The 20,809-nt window shown below is 53.4% G+C and overlaps 1 protein-coding gene across 5 annotated transcripts in view; it reads left to right on the forward strand.

Annotated features, from left to right (window-relative positions):
• The window catches only part of LOC147725239 (lymphocyte antigen 6E-like), a 104,284-nt gene that overhangs the window by 65,477 nt on the left and 17,998 nt on the right, over nucleotides 1-20,809 (forward strand). For all 5 annotated transcript variants that reach the window (XM_086967144.1, XM_086967142.1, XM_086967143.1 and 2 more), the window contains exon 3: nucleotides 12,549-12,824. In XM_086967144.1, coding sequence (XP_086823270.1) covers nucleotides 12,549-12,823 — 275 coding nt within the window. In that variant the 3' untranslated portion in view covers nucleotide 12,824. The remainder of the gene's footprint in view (nucleotides 1-12,548; nucleotides 12,825-20,809) is intronic.

Consider the following 20,809-nt stretch of genomic DNA (forward strand, 5'->3'; position numbering starts at 1 on the left):
CCCGAACGACCAAGCCAGGTCCTCCCTGAACCGGAACACAAACAACCCCAGACCGGCCCGAACGACCAAGCCAGGTCCTCCTTGAACCGGAACACAAACAACCCCAGACCAGCCCGAACTACCAAGCCATGGTCCTCCTTGAACCGGAACACCAACAACCCCAGACCGGCCCAAACGACCAAGCCAGGTCCTCCTTGAACCGGAACACAAACAACCCCTGACCAGCCCGAATGACCAAGCCAGGTCCTCCTTGAACCAGAACACAAACAACAACAGACCAACCCGAATGACCAAGCCAGGTCCTCCTTGAACCGGAACACAAACAACCCCAGACCGGCCCGAACGACCAAGCCAGGTCCTCCCTGAACCCGAACACAAACAACCCCAGACCGGCCAGAACGACCAAGCCATGGTCCTCCTTGAACCGGAACACAAACAACCCCAGGCCAGCCGTACGACCAAGCCATGGTCCTCCTTCAACCGGAACACAAACAACCCCAGACCAGCCCGAATGACCAAGGCATGGTCCTCCTTGAACCGGAACACAAACAACCCCAGACCGGCCCAAACAACCAAGCAAGGTCCTCCTTGAACCAGAACACAAACAACTCCAGACCAGCCCGAACGACCAAGCCAGGTCCTCCTTGAAACGGAACCCAAACAACCCCAGACCAGCCCGAACGACCAAGCCAGGCCCTCCTTGAACCGGAACACAAACAACCCCAGACCGGCCCGAATGACCAAGCCAGGTCCTCCCTGAACCGGAACACAAACAACCCCAGACCAGCCCGAACGACAAAGCCATGGTCCTCCTTGAACCGGAAGACAAACAACCCCAGACCGGCCCGAACGACCAAGCCAGGTCCACCTTGAACCGGAACACAAACAACCCCAGACCAGTCCGAACGACCAGGCCATGGTCCTCCTTGAACCGGAACACAAACAACCCCAGACCGGCCCAAACAACCAAGCAAGGTCCTCCTTGAACCAGAACACAAACAACTCCAGACCAGCCCGAACGACCAAGCCAGGTCCTCCTTGAAACGGAACCCAAACAACCCCAGACCAGCCCGAACGACCAAGCCAGGCCCTCCTTGAACCGAACACAAACAACCCCAGACCGGCCCGAATGACCAAGCCAGGTCCTCCCTGAACCGGAACACAAACAACCCCAGACCAGCCCGAACGACAAAGCCATGGTCCTCCTTGAACCGGAAGACAAACAACCCCAGACCGGCCCGAACGACCAAGCCAGGTCCACCTTGAACCGGAACACAACCAACCCCAGACCAGTCCGAACGACCAGGCCATGGTCCTCCTTGAACCAGAACACAAACAACCCCAGACCGGCCCGAACGACCAAGCCAGGTCCACCTCGAACCAGAACACAAACAACCCCAGACCAGTCCGAACGACCAAGCCATGGTCCTCCTTGAATCAGAACACAAACAACCCAAGACCAGCCCGAACAACCAAGCCAGGTCCTCCCTGAACCGGAACACAAACAACCCCAGACCAGCCCGAACAACCAAGCCATGGTTCTCCTTGAACCGGAACACAAACAACCCCAGACCGGCCCGAACGACAAAGCCAGGTCCTCCTTGAACCGGAACACAAACAACCCCAGACCGGCCCGAACGAACAAGCCAGGTCCTCCATGAACCGGAACACAAACAACCCCAGACCGGCCCGAACGACAAAGCCAGGTCCTCCTTGAACCGGACCACAAACAACCCCAGACCAGCCCGAACGACCAAGCTATGGTCCTCCTTGAACCGGAACACAAACAACCCCAGACCGGCCTAAACGACCAAGCCAGGTCCTCCTTGAACCGGAACACAAACAACCCCAGACCAGCCCGAACGATCAAGCCAGGTCCTCCTTGAACCGGAACACAAACAACCCCAGACCAGCCCGAACGACCGAGCCAGGTCCTCCTTGAACCGGAACACAAACAACCCCTGACAGGCCAGAACGACCAAGCCATGGTCCTCCTTGAACCGGAAAACAAACAACCCCAGACCAGCCGAACGACCAAGCCATGGTCCTCCTTGAACCGGAACACAAACAACCCCAGACCAGCCCGAACGACCAAGCCATGGTCCTCCTTGAACCGTAACACAAACAACCCTAGACCGGCCAGAACGACAAGCCAGGTCCTCCCTGAACCGGAACACAAACAACCCCAGACCGGCACGAACGATCAAGCCAGGTCCTACTTGAACCGGAACGCAAACAACCCCAGACCAGCCCGAACGACCAAGCCATGGTCCTCCATGAAACAGGACACAAACAACCACAGACCGGCCCAAACGACCAAGACAGGTCCTCCTTGAACCGGAACACAAACAACCCCAGATCAGCCCGAAAGACCAAGCCATGGTCCTCCTTGAACCGGAACACAAACAACCCCAGACCGGACCAAACGACCAAGCCAGGTCCTCCCTGAACCGGAACACAAACAACCCCATACCGACCCGAACGACCAAGCCATGGTCCTCCATGAACCGGAACACAAACAACCCCAGACCGGCCCGAACGATCAAGCCAGGTCCTCCATGAACCGGAACACAAACAACTCCAGACCGGCCCGAACGGCTAAGCCAGGTCCTCCCTGAACCGGAACACAAACAACCCCAGACCGGCCTGAACGACCAAGCCAGGTCCTCCTTGAACCGGAACACAAACAACCCCAGAACGGCCCGAACTACCAAGCCAGGTCCTCCTTGAACCGGAACACAAACAACCCCAGACCAGCTCAAACGACCAAGCCATGGTCCTCCTTGAACCGGAAAACAAACAACCCCAGACCGGCCCAAACGACCAAGCCAGGTCCTCCTTGAACCGGAACACAAACAACCCTAGACCAGCCTGAACGACGAAGCCAGGTCCTCCTTGAACCGGAACACAAACAACCCCAGATCAGTCCGAACGACCAAGCCAGGTCCTCCTTGAACCGGAACACAAACAACCCTAGACCGGCCCAAACAACCAAGCCAGGTCCTCCTTGAACCGGAACACAAACAACTCCAGACCAGCCCGAATGACCAAGCAGGGTCCTCCTTGAACCGGAACACAAACAATCCCAGACCAGCCCGAACGACCAAGCCAGGTCCTCCTTTAACTGGAACACAAAATACCCCAGACCGGCCTGAACGACCAAGCCAAGTCCTCCCTGAACCGGAACACAAACAACCCCAGACCAGCCCGAAAGACAAAGCCATGGTCCTCCTTGAACCGGAAGACAAACAACCCCAGACCGGCCCGAACGACCAAGCTAGGTCCACCTTGAACCGGAACACGAACAACCCCAGATCAGTCCGAACGACCAAGCCATGGTCCTCATTGAACCAGAACACAAACAACCCCATACCGGCCCAAACAACCAAGCCAGGTCCTCCCTAAACCGGAACACAAACAACCCCAAACCCGCCCGAACGACCAAGCCAGGTCCTCCTTGAACCGGAACACAAACAACCCCAGACCAGCCTGAACGATCAAGCCATGGTCCTCCTTGAACCGGAACACAAACAACCCCAGACCGGCCCAAACGACCAAGCCAGGTCCTCCTTGAACTGGAACACAAACAACCCCTGACCAGCCCGAACGACCAAGCCAGGTCCTCCTTGAACCGGAACACAAACAATCACAGACCAACCCGAACGACCAAGCCAGGTCCTCCTTGAACCGGAACACAAACAACCCCAGACCGGACCGAACGACCAAGCCAGGTCCTCCCTGAACCCGAACACAAACAACCCCAGACCGGCCAGAACGACCAAGCCATGGTCCTCCTTGAACCAGAACACAAACAACCCCAGGCCAGCCGTACGACCAAGCCATGGTCCTCCTTCAACCGGAACACAAACAACCCCAGACCAGCCCGAAAGACCAAGCCATGGTCCTCCTTGAACCGGAACACAAACAACCCCAGACCGGCCTAAACGACCAAGCCAGGTCCTCCTTGAACCGGAACACAAACAACCCCAGACCAGCCCGAACCACCAAGCCATGGTCCTCCTTGAACCGGAACACAAACAACCCCAGACCGGCCCAAACAACCAAGCAAGGTCCTCCTTGAACCAGAACACAAACAACTCCAGACCAGTCCGAACGACCAAGCCAGGTCCTCCTTGAAACGGAACCCAAACAACCCCAGACCAGCCCGAACGACCAAGCCAGGCCCTCCTTGAACCGGAACACAAACAACCCCAGACCGGCCCGAATGACCAAGCCAGGTCCTCCCTGAACCGGAACACAAACAACCCCAGACCGGCCCGAACGACCAAGCCAGGTCCACCTTGAACCGGAACACAAACAACCCCAGACCGGCCCAAACAACCAAGCAAGGTCCTCCTTGAACCAGAACACAAACAACTCCAGACCAGTCCGAACGACCAAGCCAGGTCCTCCTTGAAACGGAACCCAAACAATGCCAGACCAGCCCGAATGACCAAGCCAGGTCCTCCTTGAACCAGAACACAAACAACAACAGACCAACCCGAATGACCAAGCCAGGTCCTCCTTGAACCGGAACACAAACAACCCCAGACCGGCCCGAACGACCAAGCCAGGTCCTCCCTGAACCCGAACACAAACAACCCCAGACCGGCCAGAACGACCAAGCCATGGTCCTCCTTGAACCGGAACACAAACAACCCCAGGCCAGCCGTACGACCAAGCCATGGTCCTCCTTCAACCGGAACACAAACAACCCCAGACCAGCCCGAATGACCAAGGCATGGTCCTCCTTGAACCGGAACACAAACAACCCCAGACCGGCCCAAACAACCAAGCAAGGTCCTCCTTGAACCAGAACACAAACAACTCCAGACCAGCCCGAACGACCAAGCCAGGTCCTCCTTGAAACGGAACCCAAACAACCCCAGACCAGCCCGAACGACCAAGCCAGGCCCTCCTTGAACCGGAACACAAACAACCCCAGACCGGCCCGAATGACCAAGCCAGGTCCTCCCTGAACCGGAACACAAACAACCCCAGACCAGCCCGAACGACAAAGCCATGGTCCTCCTTGAACCGGAAGACAAACAACCCCAGACCGGCCCGAACGACCAAGCCAGGTCCACCTTGAACCGGAACACAAACAACCCCGGACCAGTCTGAACGACCAGGCCATGGTCCTCCTTGAACCGGAACACAAACAACCCCAGACCGGCCCAAACAACCAAGCAAGGTCCTCCTTGAACCAGAACACAAACAACTCCAGACCAGCCCGAACGACCAAGCCAGGTCCTCCTTGAAACGGAACCCAAACAACCCCAGACCAGCCCGAACGACCAAGCCAGGCCCTCCTTGAACCGGAACACAAACAACCCCAGACCGGCCCGAATGACCAAGCCAGGTCCTCCCTGAACCGGAACACAAACAACCCCAGACCAGCCCGAACAACAAAGCCATGGTCCTCCTTGAACCGGAAGACAAACAACCCCAGACCGGCCCGAACGACCAAGCCAGGTCCACCTTGAACCGGAACACAACCAACCCCAGACCAGTCCGAACGACCAGGCCATGGTCCTCCTTGAACCAGAACACAAACAACCCCAGACCGGCCCGAACGACCAAGCCAGGTCCACCTCGAACCAGAACACAAACAACCCCAGACCAGTCCGAACGACCAAGCCATGGTCCTCCTTGAATCAGAACACAAACAACCCAAGACCGGCCCGAACAACCAAGCCAGGTCCTCCCTGAACCGGAACACAAACAACCCCAGACCAGCCCGAACAACCAAGCCATGGTTCTCCTTGAACCGGAACACAAACAACCCCAGACCGGCCCGAACGACAAAGCCAGGTCCTCCTTGAACCGGAACACAAACAACCCCAGACCGGCCCGAACGACCAAGCCAGGTCCTCCCTGAACCGGAACACAAACAACCCCAGACCGGCCCGAACGACAAAGCCAGGTCCTCCTTGAACCGGACCACAAACAACCCCAGACCAGCCCGAACGACCAAGCCATGGTCCTCCTTGAACCGGAACACAAACAACCCCAGACCGGCCTAAACGACCAAGCCAGGTCCTCCTTGAACCGGAACACAAACAACGCCAGACCAGCCCGAACGACCAAGCCAGGTCCTCCTTGAACCGGAACACAAACAACCCCAGACCAGCCCGAACGACCGAGCCAGGTCCTCCTTGAACCGGAACACAAACAACCCCTGACAGGCCAGAACGACCAAGCCATGGTCCTCCTTGAACCCTAAAACAAACAACCCCAGACCAGCCGAACGACCAAGCCATGGTCCTCCTTGAACCGGAACACAAACAACCCCAGACCAGCCCGAACGACCAAGCCATGGTCCTCCTTGAACCGTAACACAAACAACCCTAGACCGGCCAGAACGACAAGCCAGGTCCTCCCTGAACCGGAACACAAACAACCCCAGACCGGCATGAACGATCAAGCCAGGTCCTACTTGAACCGGAACGCAAACAACCCCAGACCAGCCCGAACGACCAAGCCATGGTCCTCCATGAAACAGGACACAAACAACCACAGACCGGCCCAAACGACCAAGACAGGTCCTCCTTGAACCGGAACGCAAACAACCCCAGATCAGCCCGAAAGACCAAGCCATGGTCCTCCTTGAACCGGAACACAAACAACCCCAGACCGGACCAAACGACCAAGCCAGGTCCTCCCTGAACCGGAACACAAACAACCCCATACCGGCCCGAACGACCAAGCCATGGTCCTCCATGAACCGGAACACAAACAACCCCAGAACGGCCCAAACTACCAAGCCAGGTCCTCCTTGAACCGGAACACAAACAACCCCAGACCGGCCCGAACGACCAAGCCAGGTCCTCCATGAACCGGAACACAAACAACTCCAGACCGGCCCGAACGGCTAAGCCAGGTCCTCCCTGAACCGGAACACAAACAACCCCAGACCGGCCTGAACGACCAAGCCAGGTCCTCCTTGAACCGGAACACAAACAACCCCAGACCAGCTCAAACGACCAAGCCATGGTCCTCCTTGAACCGGAAAACAAACAACCCCAGACCGGCCCAAACGACCAAGCCAGGTCCTCCTTGAACCGGAACACAAACAACCCCAGACCAGCTCAAACGACCAAGCCATGGTCCTCCTTGAACCGGAAAACAAACAACCCCAGACCGGCCCAAACGACCAAGCCAGGTCCTCCTTGAACCGGAACACAAACAACCGCAGACCGGCCCGAACGAGGAAGCCAGGTCCTCCTTGAACCGGAACACAAACAACCCCAGATCAGTCCGAACGACCAAGCCAGGTCCTCCTTGAACCGGAACACAAACAACCCTAGACCGGCCCAAACAACCAAGCCAGGTCCTCCTTGAACCGGAACACAAACAACTCCAGACCAGCCCGAATGACCAAGCAGGGTCCTCCTTGAACCGGAACACAAACAATCCCAGACCAGCCCGAACGACCAAGCCAGGTCCTCCTTTAACTGGAACACAAAATACCCCAGACTGGCCTGAACGACCAAGCCAAGTCCTCCCTGAACCGGAACACAAACAACCCCAGACCAGCCCGAAAGACAAAGCCATGGTCCTCCTTGAACCGGAAGACAAACAACCCCAGACCGGCCCGAACGACCAAGCTAGGTCCACCTTGAACCGGAACACGAACAACCCCAGATCAGTCCGAACGACCAAGCCATGGTCCTCATTGAACCAGAACACAAACAACCCCATACCGGCCCAAACAACCAAGCCAGGTCCTCCCTAAACCGGAACACAAACAACCCCAGACCCGCCCGAATGACCAAGCCATGGTCCTCCTTGAACCGGAAGACAAACAACCCCAGACCGGCCCGAACAACCAAGCCAGGTCCTCCCTGAACCGGAAAACAAACAACCCCAGACCAGCCCGAACAACCAAGCCATGGTCCTCCTTGAACCGGAACACAAACAACCCCAGACCGGCCCGAACGACCAAGCCAGGTCCTCCCTGAACCGGAACACTAACAACCCCAGACCAACCCGAACGACCAAGCCAGGTCCTCCTTGAACCGGAACACAAACAACCCCAGACCAGCCTGAACGATCAAGCCATGGTCCTCCTTGAACCGGAACACAAACAACCCCAGACCGGCCCAAACGACCAAGCCAGGTCCTCCTTGAACTGGAACACAAACAACCCCTGACCAGCCCGAACGACCAAGCCAGGTCCTCCTTGAACCGGAACACAAACAATCACAGACCAACCCGAACGACCAAGCCAGGTCCTCCTTGAACCGGAACACAAACAACCCCAGACCGGACCGAACGACCAAGCCAGGTCCTCCCTGAACCCGAACACAAACAACCCCAGACCGGCCAGAACGACCAAGCCATGGTCCTCCTTGAACCAGAACACAAACAACCCCAGGCCAGCCGTACGACCAAGCCATGGTCCTCCTTCAACCGGAACACAAACAACCCCAGACCAGCCCGAAAGACCAAGCCATGGTCCTCCTTGAACCGGAACACAAACAACCCCAGACCGGCCTAAACGACCAAGCCAGGTCCTCCTTGAACCGGAACACAAACAACCCCAGACCAGCCCGAACCACCAAGCCATGGTCCTCCTTGAACCGGAACACAAACAACCCCAGACCGGCCCAAACAACCAAGCAAGGTCCTCCTTGAACCAGAACACAAACAACTCCAGACCAGTCCGAACGACCAAGCCAGGTCCTCCTTGAAACGGAACCCAAACAACCCCAGACCAGCCCGAACGACCAAGCCAGGCCCTCCTTGAACCGGAACACAAACAACCCCAGACCGGCCCGAATGACCAAGCCAGGTCCTCCCTGAACCGGAACACAAACAACCCCAGACCGGCCCGAACGACCAAGCCAGGTCCACCTTGAACCGGAACACAAACAACCCCAGACCAGTCCGAACGACCAGGCCATGGTCCTCCTTGAACCAGAGCACAAACAACCCCAGACCGGCCCGAACGACCAAGCCAGGTCCACCTCGAACAAGAACACAAAACACCCCAGACCAGTCCGAACGACCAAGCCATGGTCCTCCTTGAATCAGAACACAAACAACCCAAGACCGGCCCGAACAACCAAGCCAGGTCCTCCCTGAACCGGAACACAAACAACCCCAGACCAGCCCGAACAACCAAGCCATGGTCCTCCTTGAACCGGAACACAAACAACCCCAGACCGGCCCGAACGACCAAGCCAGGTCCTCCCTGAACCGGAACACAAACAACCCCAGACCGGCCCGAACGACAAAGCCAGGTCCTCCTTGAACCGGTCCACAAACAACCCCAGACCAGCCCGAACGACCAAGCCATGGTCCTCCTTTAACCGGAACACAAACAACCCCAGACCGGCCCAAACGACCAAGCCAGGTCCTCCTTGAACCGGAACACAAACAACCCCAGACCAGCCCGAACGACAAAAGCCAGGTCCTCCTTGAACCGGAACACAAACAACCCCAGACTAGCCCGAACGACCGAGCCAGGTCCTCCTTGAACCGGAACACAAACAACCCCAGACCAGCCCGAACGACCAAGCCAGGTCCTCCCTGAACCGGAACACAAACAACCCCAGACAGGCCAGAACGACCAAGCCATGGTCCTCCTTGAACCGAAACACAAACAACCCCAGACCAGCCGAACGACCAACCCATGGTCCTCCTTGAACCGGAACACAAACAACCCCAGACCAGCCCGAACGACCAAGCCATGGTACTCCTTGAACCGGAACAAAAACGACCCCAGACCGGCCCAAACGACCAAGCGAGGTCCTCCTTGAACCGGAACACAAACAACCCCAGACCAGCCCGAACGACCAAGCCATGGTCCTCCTTGAACCGGAACACAAACAACCCCAGACTGGCCCAAACAACCAAGCAAGGTCCTCCTTGAACCAGAACACAAGTAACTCCAGACCAGCCCGAACGACCAAGCCAGGTCCTCCTTGAACCGGAACCCAAACAACCCCAGACCAGCCCGAACGACCAAGCCAGGTCCTCCTTGAACCGGAACACAAACAACCCCAGACCGGCCCGAATGACCAAGCCAGGTCCTCCCTGAACCGGAACACAAACAACCCCAGACCAGCCCGAACGACAAAGCCATGGTCCTACTTGAACCGGAAGACAAACAACCCCAGACCGGCCCGAACGACCAAGCCAGGTCCACCTTGAACCGGAACACAAACAACCCCAGACCAGTCCGAATGACCAGGCCATGGTCCTCCTTGAACCAGAACACAAACAACCCCAGACCGGCCCGAACGGCCAAGTCAGGTCCTCCCTGAACTGGAACACAAACAACCCCAGACCAGCCCGAACGACCAAGCCATGGTCCTCCTTGAACTGGAAGACAAACAACCCCAGACCGGCCCGAACGACCAAGCCAGGTCCACCTCGAACCGGAACACAAACAACCCCAGACCAGTCCGAACGACCAATCCATGGTCCTGCTTGAACCAGAACACAAACAACCCCAGACCAGCCCGAACGACCAAGCCATGGTCCTCCTTGAACCGGAACACAAACAACCCCAGACCGGCCCGAACGACTAAGCCAGGTCCTCCCTGAACCGGAACACAAACAACCCCACACCAGCCCGAACAACCAAGCCAGGTCCTCTTTGAACCGGAAAACAAACAACCCCAGACCAGCCCGAACGACCAAGCCAGGTCCTCCTTGAACCGGAACACAAACAACCCCAGACCAGCCCGAACGACCAAGCCAGGTCCTCCTTAAACCGGAACACAAACAACCCCAGACCGGCCCGAACGACCAAGCCAGGTCCTCCCTGAACCGAAACACAAACAACCCCAGACCGGCCAGAAGGACCAAGCCATTGTCCTCCTTGAACCGGTGACACAAACAACCCCAGACCAGCCCGAATGACCAAGCCATGGTCCTCCTTGAACCGGAACACAAACAACCCCAGACCAGCCCGAACGACCAAGCCAGGTCCTCCTTAAACCAGAACACAAACAACCCCAGACCGTGCCGAACGACTAAGCCAAGTCCTCCCTGAACCGGAACACAAACAACCCCAGACCGGCCAGAAGGACCAAGCCAGGTCCTCCTTGAACCGGAACACAAACAACCCCAGACCAGCCCGAACGACCAAGGCATGGTCCTCCTTGAACCGGAACACAAACAACCCCAGACCAGCCCGAACGATCAAGCCATGGTCCTCCTTGAACCGGAACACAAACAACCCAAGACCGGCCCGAATGACCAAGCCAGGTCCTCCTTGATCCGGAACACAAACAACCCCAGACCAGCCCGAACGACCAAGCCATGGTCCTCCTTGAACCGGAACTCAAACAACCCAAGACCAGCCCGAATGACAAAGCCAGGTCCTCCTTGAACCGGAACACAAACAACCCCAGACCAGCCCGAACGACCAAGCCAGGTCCTTCTTGAACCGGAACACAAACAACCCCAGACCGGCCGGAACGACCAAGCCATGGTCCTCCTTGAACCAGAACACAAACATCCCCAGACCGGACTCACCCTCACTGGGGCTCTTCAGCCGGGGTCGCTTGGTTCCAGTGGTCCCGTGAGCATGAGAGCCATGTCTGGGCATACCCCTCCCACTTGGGGTGACACGATAAAGTATACATCAGTGATGGATGAATGCTAGAATTAATGTCAGCCACGGGTAATGACTTGCCGGCATCCCACTCTATTGTTACTTTGCACACTGTGTCACCGAGTAGGAGCAGGGTCAAGTCTCATTGTAGATGGCTGGGTTCAAGATGAGGCAGCGTGGTGAGCAAAAGAACGATGGATTGGGATGCGGCCCTGAGTAATCACCAGTGCATGAGATTCATTCAAGCATTCATCCATCACTTTTTGTATAAATCATGTGGTTTCTGCAGCATTCAGGGGGGGAGGGGTGTAGAGTTGTGTGCCTGTGGGAGAAGAGAGGTCTCCAGTCCAGGCGCTCTCAGTAAACCTTCCTGAAATGCAGGCAGAGTGAGCGTAGCAGCCTCTTCCAAAACCCACAGTAAAGGGCATATTTACAAGTCACTTGCGCCACTTTTGCGTCACTTTTCCTATGTTAAAAGCGACGCAAACGTGGCGCAAGGGGCTTGTAAATCTCCCCTTAAGTGTTGTAAGCCCTCAAAAACTGCCCGATGGTTGAAATCTGTAGGCAAGACCTAGAAAAGGGCCCCATGAGTCTAGGGGTGGTAACACGTGTACATCAAGCTTCAAGATGCATCTGAAGCTTCCCTGACCCCTGTGAGTGCCAAGTGGTCCATGCCAGGGGGAGGAATGGTAGCAAGCTCTCCACAAGATGCACCTCCAGAGTGCCATGCTGCGCACTCACATTGCAATTGAAAGAATTAGGGTTGTGGCCAGGGAGGGCACAGAGAACCCTGGTATATTTTCAGATCTTTACTTCAAGATCTGAGGAGAGGGGACATGGGGGCACATGCAATGACATCACAGCTGGTGATAGTAGCTTTACTGTTGACACTTTTGGGTGGCGCTACCTCACATGGCTGGTGCTGAACAGAGCGCGTCACTACCTTCTGACCAGCCCTTCTTTCTTTCCTTCAAAGAGACCATGTACATCACCAAGTTTTGCAGCGAATCCTGCCCAGGCGTTGAAATCAACAAGACTAACGAGGCCAACGAGGCCAACGAGGCCAACGAAGACAACGAGGCCAATGAGGACAACGAGGACAACGAGGCCAACAAGGAATATAAGACGAGATTTTACTGCTGCACCAGTAACCGTTGCAACAACGACGGAGCGCACAGTCTGAGGACCGGCTACGTGGCCATCTACCTGGCAGCGGGCGTCAGCGCCCTCCTGGCCAGAGGCAGGCTGTGAGGTAAGGAATTGTTGTTCCGACATACTCCCTGATCATTGTTGTTTACGTGGTCCGTTGGGGGCATTCAGATCTTATAGTGCCACCTGCGGCTGTCGCAGCCCGAGGGCACCCGATCTGGCAGCGGGCATGAGCGCCCTCCTTGGCAGAGCCAGGCTGTGAGGTAAGGGAGGGTCACGAGGGTTGTTAAGACCTGCTTCGTACTCGCTGCTGGAAGGATGGGTGGTCTATGAGGGACACACGGATATTGGGGTGTCACCTGCAGATGTCACAGGCTGAGGGTGTGTTCCTTTGCGAAGGGTGACAGCGCCCATTTGCTCTGAGCCTGTCTGTGAGGTAAGGAAGGGTTGTTCGGACCTTCTCATCTTTAACTGCTAGAAGGACAGGTGGTCTAACGCTGATGTCACCAGCCTACGGTGTACAGTAGGAACAAAAAGAGTCCCAACATAATTTTATTTAAAAGACACTGCATTTCCCACTTAGTTGATTAAAAAGTTACAACTTTTTCATAATTAATACATACATGAATAAATACATAAATAAACACATAGATGAAAATTATTGCATATGCAATTATAATTCTTCAATTAATAATCATGTAACCTGAATCACACGTCCTGATCGGGTCATTGGAAACCGGGAACTGGCAGTCGAAGTGTCAGTAATCTACACGGGTGAGGTGAAATCATCAGCAGACACAGAGTCATCAACCGTCTGTCGGACCCAGTCTCGACATTGGCATCGATGTTTGGTGAGTGATGGGTCACATATCGAAAGTGAGAGGAATCTGGAATAAGGAACATCCCAGGAAGCTGGCCAGTCACCATGTATCCATTGGTGTTCTGATGGTAAAGGCTTCAGCCTCAAAAAGAACATCAGATCTTGATTTTCTGGATTGTCTGACAAGCACTCAATCTCCTCTTGTAAACGTGACCTCGTTCACATGACGCCCCTGGTCAGCATATATCTTCCTCTTTTGTTCTCTGTGTGAATGTCTTCCTCAGCCTTTGATCTGAGTGGGTCCTCTGGGGCAGCTTGGTTGTTATGTCTCTTCCAAATTGAAGTTACATGGCTTTCCCCTGTCATTGGTAAGCTCAGTAGTAAGTGGTAAGTGGTGTTCAAAACACATTTGAGGTTGAGCTTCTCCAATGAATCACGCTGATCAGCTTCCAGAAAGGAATGCAGGACATCGCAGTATGGATGACCAACAGCCGCCTAAAGCTCAACGCCGAGAAAACAGGAGTCCTAGACAACAGAACCACCCTTTATGCATGGGACAGCACCCGCTGGCCGACCGCCCTCGGAAGGCCACTGACCCCCTCAAACCATGCCAGAAACCTTGGCATCATACTCGACTCATCCCTTACCATGATAAATGCTGTCACCTCCAGCTGCTTCAACACTCTCCGCATCCTCTGCAAGACCTTCAAATGGATCCGCCCTGAGTCAAGGAAGACAGTCACCCACGCACTCATCACCAGCAGACTGGACTATGGAAGCGCACTCTATGCTGGCATCAACAAGTCCCTACTCCGCAAACTCCAGATAATACAGAACTCCGCCGCCAGACTCGTCCTGGGTGTCCCACTACTGGGAGTTGGATTTTGATGATACTGATTAAATTGAGCTAGCATGAAACACCAGCTATCGGCTAACCACAATTAACCTGTTTCTGCCTAGAGCAAATTTGTTTGTTACTACCGCATTGGTTTCAATCATTGAGATAACTGATTAACACACAAGGTCATCTTTTTAACATGCATGATTTTCAGCCATACCACGAATCACATACTTATCTCAGGTTGTATTCCACATCTCAGCAGTCTTTTCATATTCACCTCATTTGATTACTTGTAGTAATATACCCCCTGATGAAGGGAAGAGGCATGCCCGAAATGCATTGGGGACGCATGCAAATCCGATTTGAGAATACCATTGATTCATTTGGAGTGTCCATCGACAAATGATATAAACCATTGGAGTAGTGACTAGAAGAAAAGTTGAATTGAAGAGAATGAATTTCATTGAAGAAAGCAATTGAACACATTTTGAATCTTTGATTAAATGATTGAAATTTGATTTCCATTTGGAACCTGGCAGTACATGAAAGAGACGCTTCCACATGTGGATAGCGTGATTGTTTGAAATAGCTAAAGCTGCCTCTTGCCAGACCATAAAAAATATTCACCGACTTGTTGCCTTTATTCTGCACATTTTTCAAAAGTCCCACCTTTTGCAACTAGCGAGGCAGGCAACCACCACAGGGTCCCCTGAGAGTATATGCCTTTCAGCCACTAAAGGGCTTATTTACAACCCCCTTTTGCCACCTGTGTTTCACTTTTTTGTGATGCTCTGGCTGCGCAGACCCATCCCTACAAGGTCGCACGAAGCCACTCTGAGTGGCTTTTCATAGCCTCGTAGATATGATCCAAGGCAACACAGCACAAGACACTGCATTGCCTTACTCTGTGTCATGGAGGCCTTCCATGGACGCTGCTGTGGGTGTTCCATGGGGGATGCTGTACGTTGCTGGGGGCGTTCCATGGACGTTGCTCTGGGCGTTCCATGGACGTTGCTGTGGGCGTTCCATGGACGTTGCTGTGAGCGTTCCATGGACGTTGCTGTAGGCATTCCATGGACGTTTCTGTGGGTGTTCCATGGACGTTGCTGTTGGTGTTCCATGGACGTTGCTGTGGGCGTTCCATGGACGATGCTGTGGGCGTTCCATGGACGTTGCTGTGGGCGTTCCATGGACGTTGCTGTGGGTGTTCCATGGACTTGCTGTGGGTGTTCCATGGACGTTGCTGTAGGCGTTCCATGGACGTTGCTGTGGGTGTTCAATGGACGTAGCTGTGGGCGTTCCATGGACATTGCTGTGGGCGTTCCATGGACGTTGCTGTGGGCGTTCCATGGACGTTGCTGTGGGTGTTCCATGGACGTTGCTGTGGGCGTTCCATGGACGGTGCTGTGGGCGTTCCATGGACGGTGCTGTAGGCGTTCCAACGACGGTGCTGTAGGCTTTTCATGGACGTTGCTGTGGGCGTTCCATGGACGTTGCTGTAGGCGTTCCATGGACGTTGCTGTGGGCGTTCCATGGGCGTTGCTGTGGGTGTTCCATGGACGTTGCTGTGGGTGTTCCATGGACGTTGCTGTGGGCGTTCCATGGACGTTGCTGTGGGCGTTCCATGGACGTTGCTGTGGGCGTCCCATGGACGTTGCTGTGGGCGGTCCATGGACGTTGCTGTAGGCGTTCCATGGACGATGCTGTTGGCGTTCCATGGACGTTGCTGTGGGCGTTCCATGGACGTTGCTGTGGGCGTTCCATGGATGTTGCTGTGGGCGTTCCATGGACGGTGCTGTAGGCGTTCCATGGACGTTGCTGGGGGTGATCCATGGGTGCTGCTGGGGGTGTTCCATGGGTGATGCTGTGGACGTTCCATGGACGGTGCTGTAGGCGTTCCAACGACGGTGATGTAGGCTTTTCATGGGCGTTGCTGTGGGCGTTCCATGGACGGTGCTGTGGGCGTTCCATGGACGGTGCTGTAGGCGTTCCAACGACGGTGCTGTAGGCTTTTCATGGACGTTGCTGTGGGCGTTCCATGGACGTTGCTGTAGGCATTCCATGGACGTTGCTGTGGGTGTTCCATGGACGTTGCTGTGGGTGTTCCATGGACATTGCTGTGGGCGTTCCATGGACGTTGCTGTGGGCGTTCCATGGACGTTGCTGTGGGCGTTCCATGGGCGTTGCGGTGGGTGTTCCATGGGCGTTGCTGTAGGCGTTCCATGGACGTTGCTGTAGGCGTTCCATGGACGATGCTGTTGGCGTTCCATGAACGTTGCTGTGGGCGTTCCATGGACGTTGCTGTGGGCGTTCCATGGACGTTGCTGTGGGCGTTCCATGGACGTTGCTAAGGGCGTTCCATGGACGTTGCTGTGGGCGTTCCATGGACGTTGCTGTGGGTGTTCCATCGGGGATGCTGTACGTTGCTGTGGGCGTTCCATGGACATTGCTGTGGGCGTTCCATGGACGTTGCTGTGGGCGTTCCATGGACGTTGCTAAGGGCGTTCCATGGACGTTGCTGTGGGCGTTCCATGGACGCTGCTTTGGGTGTTCCTATGCAACACCTATGGATTTTGGCGCATTCCCAGATTCAGTTGTAAACCTGGGAATGCATCGAAACCTTATGTCTCCTCATGTTTTCCTCTTTCTGTGTGTGCTGCATTCTGCCTCTCAGGATTGGAAAACGCCTCTCAGGATTGTTTTTGTGCAGGAAGGTGCCAAATACAATCCTGCCAACAAAGCAGACACCCTTTCATCATGGGCAAGGGTGCCTGCATTGGCGCCAGGCACAATATTGTGCGTTAGCTAAAACAACAGGCATGTAACTGTATCTTGTAAATACGGTGCAATTCTGCCCTTTCGTTTTGACATAGAGCAGCACAGCAAAAACACTTGCGGCGCTGCCCTACACCACATCATTGTAAATGAGGTCCAAGTTTCAACTGGTACCTGGTAGTCTTAAGCAGAGATTCCGGCTGCCACATCAAATGATACTGGAGTGATTCTGGGACAAAGGGCTTGTTCCTGCTCCTCTGTTCCCTTCTCTGCCAAACATTTAAGAGATATTGTAGCAGTCTGTGTCCGTTAAACCCGTTCACTCCTCCCTCTCCTTCGGCCTCAGCAATGTCATGAAACTAAAGTGCTGAGCTTTTATGCACAGACTTCTATCCCCACAAATTAATTCATATGAATCACAAAAATCACAACTTAGTTTGACCTCTGCTCATTCATTTGTATTCTTTTTCCTGAAAATATGAAACTAAGTGCATTTGGTACCTGGCTCTCCATCGGGAGCTTCGGTTATTGGGAAACATCCATCTAGGTCAGCTAAAAATTAAATATTCAAAGACTTAGAATGACTGGAATCCATACACAGGCTAATCACATAGCACAGGTAATTGATGAAAAATGTTACTCACCAAAAGAAGACTGGTAATTACAGGACTATTTTATGCTTCTTATCTTCATCATCATGAGGTGACACCAGGACCTGTCCTTGTGAGGACGACCCAGACCGTGAGCTTGGTGGAGTGCGTAGAAAACAGATCTTGTATGTGGGTTATGAGACATCAAGACTGTCATCTCCCCTCCACTCTTGGTATTGTAAGAGCCTGTGTGTCGACAACTGGCTAGCAAACTACTTAACTATCTAAAGTGCCCCAGTTGTAATTACCTACACCAAGACACACTTAATTCTGAATTCATCAACAAACATGTTGCCTGGAATATAGAGTATAGTTTTCTCTCTCTCTTGAAATTGAGAGTAGTGCTTTTCCCTTTCCTGTAGATCAGACTAATGTTTCTCCCTCTCCTGGGAGTTAGAGTAGTTATTCTCCCTTTTTATTTCAGTTAATAAGGGAGACTCCCAAGAGGTGTAAGAGGCCCTTCTAAAGATCTTCATTTGTTTGATTGTGACTCTGCCGACACATGTTTCGCCCTTAAATGGCGGTTGAGTGATACTAGTTTGAGTCATCATTTTCTATATCTTACGGGGAAATATCTTTTTAGTTCATCTCAGACTACACTAAATTCACATTATAGTGTCCAGCTTCTTAGATTTGTACAAACTTAAGCTGACCAACTAACCTGCTAACCTGGCTGTCGGCATTGACTAAAAAGAAAGTTAATGGACTAGTTTACACAAATTTTCAAGCACACTTCCAGAACATCCACACTTGTGCATCCATAAATCTTGACAGCCTTAATTGTAGAGTTGTAATGGCAGCAACGTGGCTCAAGTGGAGACCTCAGATGTAAGAATGGGTGGGAGGAGAAAGAATGTAAGAGCCACCCCCACCACCACCACCACCTCCACCCCTGCTCCCCATCACCACCACCAGGTAGGTTCCTATCTTTGAGTACACCTTTCTCATCACCAGATGTGACAAATTTTAGGGGATGAATGAAAATTATTTTTAAGGAGGAATAGCTACTTTGAGATGTCCAGATCCACTGTCTAAAACTAGTGTCTACTCTAATAAGCAATATACAATGCCCGTTAGTCTCATTTTTTTAGAGAACTTAATTCTGGTGGATGAGGGGAGAACGCTTGGTGGGATAGTGGATTATAAATTGATCGCTGAAAGTCAGAGGAGGAAGCAAGGTATTATGGGTCCCACCTAATGTATTATCCTAAGCAGTCACAACAACCGGTGCCTTCTGGTCCCCCTCTGCCTGGCATTGGTGAGCAGTGCTTGAGATAAGTCTGGGATGTGAGTCAAATATCCAGAACTGGAGTCACTGAAGAGCTCTCACCTTCCCTCACAGTCAAGGACAACACATGTTGTTCTTCAGTGTCCCTGGTTCCTGGCGCTACCGATGGAGCACGTTCTTTGGGCCCAGAGTCCTGACCTGTCACCAGAGGTAGGCAATTGTAGGTTGGCTGTTTCCCACTTGCCTTACCTCAGCAGTACAAGAGAGCTAGAGGCCTACTCTACATCACCGTACTGAAGGTCAAGCAGGAGAGGCAGCCAGGCCCACTCAGGCTGAGGAAACAGCCACAATCTCATATCCTCATCGCCTGCCCTGATTGAGCATGGTCCTGATGGCCAATCGCAGCAGCGGGCAAGGTCATTACCAGTAGAAGGAAGGCCAACTAGTTCCCAGTGCACCAACCTTCAGAGCACACCGACCACTGAAGAGGCCCTTAGTAGGAAAGTGGCATATTATGTTGTGAGGGGGTTAGTCCTCACCATGCAATATTATCACAATATTCCAAAGATGGTCCTTGGATTCACAGTAAAAAAACCTTAGCTCAATACTGGTAGTGTGGCAAAGAGCAGTCAGACTTTACTTGAGGAACATGTGCTAAGCTTTTCTGAGTACCAACATGGACGACAAGTAAATTACACAACTTTATATAAATCCGACACCAATTTATAAAAACAAAGTGTATTTTCATATTAATTTAGACATAAAAAGCAAATGGAACAGTACATACATAACAGGGTTAAAGATTTTAGAAGCAATATTAAATCAGTGCAAAATAGCAGCTGTCAAATATAACATTGCAATCAGTGGAAAAAACCACAAGTGGCAATAGGCCACTTCAAGGTCGAGTTACGTAGAACCCTTGTAGGATTAAGGTTGTGCAGGTCCTAGGTCCAGAACACAGCAGTCAGAACAATTTTCCCTAAACCTGGGGATTCTGGCTGCAGATGTGCTTCGGCTGTCCTTGGTGCTGAATGTGAGCCATGATTGTTTTTATAAATATACTTTCAGACTTATAATAGGATTCTATCACGGAAGAGGCACAGAATCTGCCCTCCCTGACATCTGGGATGACGTTACTGTTGGACTTGGCCCTTCTGGCAGGTTCACCCCTGAACCTTTTGCATTTGACTCATTATAATGATTTCTGGTCTTGGCGCACTTTAGCACTGTGGCGCAGTGTAAAGTGCGTGCGCTCTGAGTGCGTCTGTGAGATTTGCCTGCCCTCCCATAGGAATGCATGGGGAATGTGTGTGTCCCTGGTAGTTCCTGATGCATGGGGAGTGCAGGTGTGAGTTTGGTATGTGCTGACTCGTGTGATTAAATGGGCGCAATGATGTATGCGGTGTGATTGTGTCTATTGTGGAAGTGCCACTTCTAGAAGTTGGCATGTTTGTATAATTTGTGTCTGGCGTGTGATTGGCTGGAGCTGGCTGGTGAGCCTGGCTCCAGAAGTCAGGATGGGTCTGCCCCGGTGGTGAGTGTAGAGATTAGCATGCTGATGTGAGGGAGGAGTGCACCTGGGACCTGAATAGGGCTGGGCTTTCCCCACACAATGCTGGCTCCGCCCCCATTGGTGTGTCTAATGACCCTAGCCTGGCCAGTGAATAGTGAGAGGGGCTGAGCCCATCAGAGTGCTCCCAAACCAGCTGTGTCTGGTTTTGCCCCCACCCTACCCCCTAGAAACAAAAGGGATTTTCTGTATAAAATGAGGCTG

This window comes from Lissotriton vulgaris, chromosome 4_1 (genome assembly GCF_964263255.1).
Source record: "Lissotriton vulgaris chromosome 4_1, aLisVul1.2, whole genome shotgun sequence".
NCBI lineage: Eukaryota > Metazoa > Chordata > Amphibia > Caudata > Salamandridae > Lissotriton > Lissotriton vulgaris.